Source organism: Petaurus breviceps, unplaced genomic scaffold, assembly GCF_028583685.1.
Source record: "Petaurus breviceps papuanus isolate PSGF00001 unplaced genomic scaffold, PetGlider_PUasm1.0 38, whole genome shotgun sequence".
Taxonomy (NCBI): Eukaryota; Metazoa; Chordata; class Mammalia; order Diprotodontia; family Petauridae; genus Petaurus; species Petaurus breviceps.
The window spans coordinates 30,979,733-30,988,707 of NW_027186304.1; the positions used below are offsets into that span (position 1 = coordinate 30,979,733).

Genomic DNA, 8,975 nt, shown 5'->3' on the forward strand with positions numbered 1-8,975 from the left:
GGATATCCCCTCCTCCAATCTGCTCTCTCCTATATCTTCTCCCATACCCCCTTCGACTTTTCCAGTAGGGCATGGTGGATCTCTATGTCCCAGTGCCTGTATATCTTATTTCCTAATTACCTGTAAAATAGTATTAATAATAGTATATATACTTAAACATTTGATTTTAAAATTTTGAATTCCAGATTCATTCCCTGCCTCCCTTGTCACCCACCCTTACTGGGAAGATAAGCAGTTCAGTATATGTTGTACATGTATGGCTAATGCAGAACAATAACATAGTAGATATATTGTAAAAGACTGACTATATTTCCCTCCCTCCTCTCTGAAGTCCTCTCTGAAGCCTCCACACACTCCAGCAAGCTGTTCACATACCTTAGGACCTCCACCTTAGACTGCAATCCAGATCCAATCAGGTTAAAGCAAGAGTGATTACCCCTCAGACTGGTGTTTTGTCCCCCTATAGTCTGCAGGCCAGGAGCTGAAGCTGCCACGTGGTGGCGGCTACACCAAGGCGTATCAGCGGCTTCTCACCCCGGGGGCAAAAGCTGATGCACTCCCAACTACTGGGTCCCAAAATCCACACTGCACTGACCTCTCACTTTGTCCTTGGCATCTATGTGTTTATAATTCTGGACCACCACAGCTGCTGGTGATCTGGAGTCCCTCCAGCCAGTGGTTGGTCAGGCCTGCCCTGGGGCTAAAACCTCTGGCTCCAGGGGGGCTGGGGTTGGCTCCCAGAGCTCTGTATTGGCTGATTCCTGCCAGCCTGCCGGGCTGTCCTCAGCGGGAGGTTAGCTTCTCTGTGTCATTTTGTGGGTTCTGTAGCTCCAAAGTTTGTTCAGGGTCATCTTTTACATGAATTGGAGGTGGTGGGAGCCAGAGTTGCATGGAGGTCCTGTTTCTACTCCGCCATCTTGCCAGTTATCTAATTTTAAAGAGGAAGAAACTAAAGATTTCAGAGGTCAAGCAACTTGCCCAAGGTCATGTCATTCAGTTTTCAGCAAAGATAATTGATAATAATAAGTCATTTTTGTAGCATTTTAGTTCTTAAAAACTTTCCTTTTAGCATTCCTAAGAGCCAAGAAGGGCAAATTCTATTATCTCCATTGTACAAGTGAAGACACTGAGATTTAGAGAAAGTAAGTGACTTTCCTAGGGATGAATAGCTAGTATATATGTGTGTGTATGCATATATATGTATGTGTGTATATATACATATACGTATATATATGTGTATATGTATGTATGTATATGCTGGAACTTGAATTTCCAGTGTGATACCATGTGACTCTTTGTGACACCATGCTCCTGTATACATAGTATTTTGCTGCAACTATTTCTGGTCTTAATCACCCAACTCCACCAAATTCTCTGCCATCCTTCACAAGCATGTGGGGCTTGCATTGTTGGCCTTCCTGAATAGGGTGTTTCACAGTTACTACCAGGCATCATCAGAATTCAAGCGTCCTAGCAGATGGCATGTCTGTAGAGCAGCTGTTTTCCTGCCAATCATCCATTGTCTATCATATCTATTTCAATCAAATTCAGGGCTTGCCCTGGAATTACTAAGTGAAACTAATAACCATTATTCCTCAAGAGCAGATTGCAGGTATGCTTGATTGGAATGCAAAATGTATCCCCTTCAGGATAATTAAATTTTTCTTTATTAAGTGCCTGTGTGTTTTGTGTACTTCACAAATTTTTAGAACTATGTGGGCCTCTTCCTGAGTGCAAAAATCCCAGAGTGGTTGCAAATGCAACACTGATGTCAGCATAAATGAAGAGGGAGTTTATTTTAATGTAAGGATACTTTCTTCCCTCTGGACCTGTTTCCTGAATCTGTAAAAGGGGGTGGGAAAGGATGAGATGATCCCTTCCAATTTTAATACTCTTGTTTTTTGGTCATTTCAGTAGTGTCTAACTCTTCATGACCCCATTTGGGGTTGGCAAATACTGCTTTGCCATTTCCTTCTCTAGTTCATTTTTACAGATGAGGAAATTGAAGCAAACAGGGTAAAGTGACTTGCTCAGAGCCACATAGCTAGTAAGTGCCTGAGGCTGGATTTCAGCAAAGGTCTTCCTGATTCCAGGCCAGTGTGCTCTATCAACTATACTATCTACCTGTCATAATACTAAAAGTTTTTTGTAAATAATGAAAAAGGGCTATTAATTATACCTAAAAAGCATATTACCAGACCTGATCAGGTTCCTAGGTTTGCAGGTCTGAATAATTTTTATAAATGGAAAATCTCGATAGCACTCTATAAGTAATGATACATTTCCTCGCCAAGATGATTATTGGTGGTACTGGATGGGCTTAATTAAAGTGTTTAAAATACATGCTTAAGGATGCTTAAGTCTTTTCTTTCTCTTTCCAAATATGGGGATGGTTCCTGTTAGCTCCAAGGCATCAGAAAAGAGAGATGGGAAGGAAGTTGATATCAAACCCTGCTAATGACACAATCTATGATTATGTGACTATTACAGGAACATCAATCTTTGGAAGAGACAATATCTCATTGGGAAAAATTCTATCCAAATGGAGTTGGAAATCATCATCATTATATTTCTTTACTATATTACAGTCATTTACTATATTGTCCAATTCAGTTATGATTCTGTCACACCAGAGAAATAATTATTTTAATAATAGGATTACAAGTAATTACTTACATTTCATAATAACTTCCTCCAAATAGATATTTTGACATTCTTCTTAGATCATTGCTATTCATTTAATACCAAAATATATTTTAGTGTGACATGTGTCCCCCAGAGAATTAGGACTTGTCAGTAACAGCTACCCACTCAAACATGAGAACAGAATTAGTAAAGGAGTTTAATGACAAGAAGCAGTCACATTGGGGGAAGGGGAGATTCCAACATCTGTTCATTTGAGTTGAAAGATGGTTTGCCTGGAATTCTCTGATGATACAAAAAAAAAAAAAAAGAATGTAGAATTTTATTCTCTTGAGCATGTTTCTTAGTTCCTGGAAGCTTTTATTTAATTGTCAATGTTGTTAGCCCACCTTGCTCCTCCCTGTACAAATTACTTTTGTCCCTCAGTTTTCTCATTTGTTACATGAGGGAATTGGATTAGATGGCTTCTTCTAACTCTGATTCTATGAAATATGAATTCAGTCCAAAAAGACATTTCTGTAAGCCACAAAGATTTGGGTTGTGGTCAGCATAAACTGCCTCTTGAGGTTTTCCCCTTAGAAATTCTTATGCTCATTCATTAATATTACTTTATAGGCAATTGATAAAATAAAGATGGAGGACTTTGTATATCAGGAACCTTTAGGGGGATTTAAGAAACCTTTTGGCATATACCATCAGCATGGCAGTTTACTCTCCAACATTAGCTGTTGACTAGGTTGGCTTGGAATTTCACTTTCCAGAAATAGCAAACTGTGGGTGTATTCTTTCTATCAATAAGTATTACAGATCAGGTAAAAATCCTTCTATTCTTTTTTTTTTTTTTTTAAGCAATTGGGGTTAAGTAACTTGCTCAAGGTTACACGGCCAGGTGTTTCTGGGTGGGTGCTAAGTGTCTGAGCCCGGGATTCGATCTCCAGGTCTTCTCAACACTGGAGCTGATGCTTTTACTCGCTGTGCTACCTGGCCGCCCCAAAATCCTTCTATTCTTGTCAGACTAGTCACTGATGGCACCTAGACCCCCCCCCCCCCCAACCCCAACTTGAATGCCTGGGTCTAGCAGTTCCGTAAAATGTTCCCTGACAGATTCCCTACAGCGTGTAATTGAATGGTTCCCTAACTTCTGCCACTTTAAAATAGAAAGATTTCTTTTCTTGGTAGACAGAATACCTAAGGAAAAGACACTCAGGGCTCAATGAGAAACTTGCCTCCTCTTTTGTGTCTGTGGTTTTTTAAAAATCAGCTTTGATTCTCCATGAGCTCACAATTGAAAGGGCAGGAACTCCCAGCTATGGAGATGGCATTAAATCATTAAACCAAACAGAAAAGAAAAGCCTTTGGTGAGGGAATGTGAGGAACTAAGAACCCCTGATTAAGCTAGAACTTTCCAGGAAGCTGATCACCATTTCGATCAGAAGCCAAGTAACTGTCACGTGATTCTTTGTTTCAGCAGCACCCACTGGTCTCCCCTGATCCCAAAAGGGAACAACTGACATTCCAGCACTTGGAAAAAAATAATGTAAAGCAGGGAATTCCTCTATCACCCAGGCCAGTAAAGTAGAGAAACAATTTTGCTTTCTCTTTTGCATGCTCAATCATTTATTAGGCAGCCTGTCTCTTATAGAACAGACTTATCAGAATTCTATGTATTTCCAAAGATTTTGAATTGTAGCTAGCCTTGCTGCCTAGCAATTTTTATTATGAAATCAAGAGGCATATCATGTAGGACTTTAAATAAGATGGCCAATGTATCAGAGTGAAGCTTATATTGTGAATAACCAAAAACTGGAACCTAAATGGAATTCTCAGTAAACTGTACATACACAAACACACACATACACACACCACCACCACACTAAATTTTATCTATAAGAAAAGTAGGAAAACAGGCTAATATCAGGAATTAAGTAAAACAAAACAAAACAAAACCCCCATAATTTTCAGGGTCTATTGTTCACTTACTATTCACAACTCTTATGCCATCAACATGTATAATACAACACAATCACAACTCATATTCAGCAGGATGATCCTGACACTTCAAAAAATAATCATCCTGCCTATAACCTATTTATAACTAGTGAGGCAGCAATTGAACTATTGGATTTAGGAAAGATTTTCAGTAACAAGGTCAAAACAAAATTGATGTCCCATTAATCCGCCGTTAACCAGAACCCCCTGTTTCTCTGCATATGCTAGATTAGACATCACCATATAATAACATTACAAATACTAATGCAGTACTTGGATTTTTATAGTCTTTATTCCAGGGAACTGAAAGTATCTGATTCACAATTTATTATTTAATTTTACAACGATCCTGAGAAGTGTTGGGGCTGGAGTAAGGCTCTTGCTACTTCTTTTTGTGATATACACAAATAAAATCATAGACTATAAGAGGAAAGTGTTAAGACAAACTCGTTCGACTCTCCCATTTTATAGCAGAGAGTTGTGTGTCTCTCTGCTATAAAGATGGAGTGATTTGTCCAAGATCATATAGCAAATCAGTGGGAGAACTGAGATGAAAACCCAAGTCTACTCAGGGGTCTGCCAGAGCTGGTTTGTGCCAGATTGTTAATTTTTCAGTGTGAACATTTATACCTCAGAAATTAGAAAACACTACAAATTAATGCTTGATTTATTGTTGTGTTGATTTAAACTTAAGAAAATGATGGAAAAAATGTTAATAAAGTTAAATGTGCCTTGTATATACATCTCCCTCCCTCTGCCCCCAGAGCTGGTTGTTAAATATTTACCAGCACACTCTTGCTTCTGATTCCTTTCTTCACTTTCCTATATATAAAATCATGGCTTTTAGAGCTCTAAAGGGAATTTAGGGATCATTTAGTTCAATGTCCTCATTTTTCAGTTGAGGAAAGTGAAGTCAAAAGGGAAGAAATCGTTTCTTCAATGTCACCAAATGACCCCTCTGGTGTTTCTCCTCCTGACTAAGCCCTTCTTTTGTTACCACATTTGCAAAACTCCCAAAGAGCTAAAACACAATAAATTGAGAAGCAATGGAGTTAGGATATAATTATGAATAACTTATGACAAAACTTATGAATAACATATGAATCACTTTGGAAGTCAAATATTATATGTAGAAAATATGTAAAAGAAAAATCCTATTTGAAGGCTACCACCGCTTATAATTCCAGTGCCTAAGAGGAATAATTTAGAATCCAGGGCTGGGGAGCCAGTGGCCTTGAGGCCTTGTGGCCATGTGTGCCTTGTGGCCATGATGCTGAAGGTTCCCCAAACCTGAATTTTAGACCTTAGCCAGAAGTATCAAAGATCAGACTTTTAATACCATTAACTTGCTCTTCCTAGGCCAGACCATGGCTGCCTAGGAGAAAGAGGAAACCTTTTGTGTCTTTTCAGAAGTCTTTTATGTGTTTTAGATTATGAAGTCTTCAAAAACAAAAGTCATGCCATTGTGTTGGCAATATATTAATAAGTAGTTATTATAATAATTAATATGAACATTGAATAATACAATTATCATTCACGATTATAACAAACTCATTTTTGATTGGTTTTCAGTTGTGTCCAACTCTGTGACCCTATTTGGGGTTTTCTTGGCAAAGACATGAAGTGGTTTGCCATTTCCTTCTCCAGCTCATTTTACAGATGAGGAAATTGAGGTAAACAGGGTTAAGTGACTTGCCCAAGGTCACATAGCTATAATAAGTACCAGAGGTTAGATTTGAACTCAGGAAGATAAGTCTTTCTGACTCCAGGCCTGGCACTCTACTCACTGTGCCACCTAGTTGCTCAACAAACTTATACACAGTAGGTATGTGATAAATGATTTAATTGTATTAATATTTATTCATCAATTAATTCTTAACAATAACTTGTCATAATATACAATCATGATAGCAGCAAGAAAATTTTTATCTTAAACTCAACCAACAATAAAATCTCTATTGTATTAAGCAAAGCAAGTGCCTAATACATATTTGTTGACTGACTGGGAACTGACACAACTTCATCATGTGTACATTCTCAATACAGTTCCGTTTTTTTTAGATGAAACAATTTTAATGGGACGACAAAAGCCCTGTGTATCAGTCAGACATAGATTTTTTTCAAATAGACCATTGACATGGGGCAGCTGGGAGGCTCAGTGGATAAAACACTGGACCTGCAATCTAGGAGTTTCATCTTCCCGAGTTCAAATCTGGCTTTTGACACTTACTAGCTGTATGACCCTAGACAAGTCACTTAACCATGTTTGCCTCAGTTTCCTCATTTGTAAAATGATCTGGAGAAGGAAATGCAAACTACCCCAATATCTTTGTCAAGAAAACCCCAAATGGGGTCATAAAAAGTGGGATGTGACTGAACAACAACAAAAATTAACTTCTAATTTAAAAATAGGTGATATTATACTCAGAGAGCCACCCTCTGAGGATAGAGTCAGAAGAGATTTGGGGGGGGGCAAGGCCTGTATAAACTTTGTCCTTTTGATTATCCAGTGATTTGTACTTGAGCATGTACTTAATTTCATTTTTGATGTTCTGTAGGTACAAAAATCATGTGCCCATTAATGTCCACGCTAACCCTGGAAAGTACATCATTGAGAGCCGATATGGAATGCATTATCTGGAGATTAATGCGTAAGAGAATCAAAACTTCCTTGTGTATCCTTGAAGAATTACTTAGTGATGATGTCTGTGTGTGTGCGTGTGTGTGTGTGTTCCTGAGTGAGAGGTGTTTAAAATAAAGGAAGGTCATCTGAAGGAGCTGGTGCCTGGACTGTCTGAGCTGGAAGGTACTTTAGATGTTAGCTAGCCCAATCCTCTTGCTTTTCAGAGGAAAAAGTTGAGACCCAGAGAGCATCAGTGACTTCCCCCAATATCGCAAAGCTCATTGGTGGTAGAGCTGATACTTCAGTCCAGTTGTCCAGGGCTTTTTGTCCTAGTACATAAATAAATTAAGTCGTTCCATTTTGACTTGATGATGGAAAAAAAAGCTCTCTTTTTGAGCTGAAGTTGGATATGAGGTGGGTGGCCTTGAACTAATTGCTTCACCTGAACCCACTCATCTGCTTATAAAATGATTGGGCTGGGCAGATGATTCTGAAGGTGCCTTCCATCTAGTTTCTTATGAGTCTTGTTAATTCTGAGCAGAGTTAGGACAATGCCCTAGGTAGGGTTTCAGAACTGTGACAGCTTCTCCCACCCCCATTCCCTCCTTCCCCACTTAGGTGGGGGTGGGGGAGGAAGGATTTGAGCTTTCACCGGAACATAAATGATTTGACATCAATGGATCACAGATGGTAGAGTATTCTGGCATTTAAAATTATAATAAGTGCCATTAAGAAATGTCTTGCATTGGGTTGCCCTAATTGAACCCTAGGCAGCCATTTACCCTGCCCACCCCTAGGTCCAGTTGTGTGGTTCAGAGCTTCAGTCAGCTCTAAGTGCCTATGCAGAGTTGCACTGCCTTCGTAGACTTATTTTCTCATGTCTTACACATAGAAAGCAAAATCATTCAGAAATGTAATTCTACCAGTTCTTAATGGGTATCTAAAAGTATGAATATTAGTGATTCAGATTTTTGATACATGGCTGGCATTATATGGTATTAGTGCTATATAATACCAAATTCATGTTACAGACTACTCAGAATTTTTTTTTTATTTAAGAGAAGGGAAAAAAAAGAGAGAATTCTAAAATGTGTATAATATGTGTTCATAGTTATTCTTTATGTGTTCCCTGAAGATTTTTTCCCTAATAGTTTTTTTATTTTTTTCCAATTGCATGTAAAGATAGTTTTCAACATTCATTTTTGTAAGATTTTGAATTTCAAATTTTTCTCTTTCCCTGTCTTCCCTCCCCCCTTCCCAAGATAGCAAGCAATCTGATATTCTGTGAAGACTTTATAGAATTCTAGGGAGTTAGAGCTGTAGAAAGTCGTGTCCTTTGAGCCCATCTAGCCTAAGTCTCTCATGAGAAGAGGAAATAGAGACCCAATTTCTGCATCACTCAAGGTCACATGATTTATTTCTACCATAACCACAACCGGAACCCAAGTCTTCTGACTCTGCAGACTTCTCTTGCTTTTTTCTCTTATGTCACATTGTCTTTTTTTTTTTTTCCAAAAGAGTGAACAAGAAAGGCAGTTTCTCAATTGTTATTGTGTAAATTGGCATTTACTTCATTATACTGTTTTGGTTCCAAAATTACTTCATTGCCTCCCTTCCATCAATAGTTTAAAAAAAAGCAGTAATGTCTTGCTTGGGAGGTAAAAAGCTGGTTCGCAGAGTCTCTCTCTCTCTCTCTCTCTCTCTCTCTCTCTCTCTCTCT

The 8,975-nt window shown here is 38.5% G+C and overlaps 1 protein-coding gene across 2 annotated transcripts in view; it reads left to right on the top strand.

Annotated features, from left to right (window-relative positions):
* The window catches only part of MYOM1 (myomesin 1), a 171,172-nt gene that overhangs the window by 36,715 nt on the left and 125,482 nt on the right, over nucleotides 1–8,975 (top strand). For both annotated transcript variants that reach the window (XM_069099711.1, XM_069099712.1), the window contains exon 6: nucleotides 7,191–7,283. In XM_069099711.1, coding sequence (XP_068955812.1) covers nucleotides 7,191–7,283 — 93 coding nt within the window. The remainder of the gene's footprint in view (nucleotides 1–7,190; nucleotides 7,284–8,975) is intronic.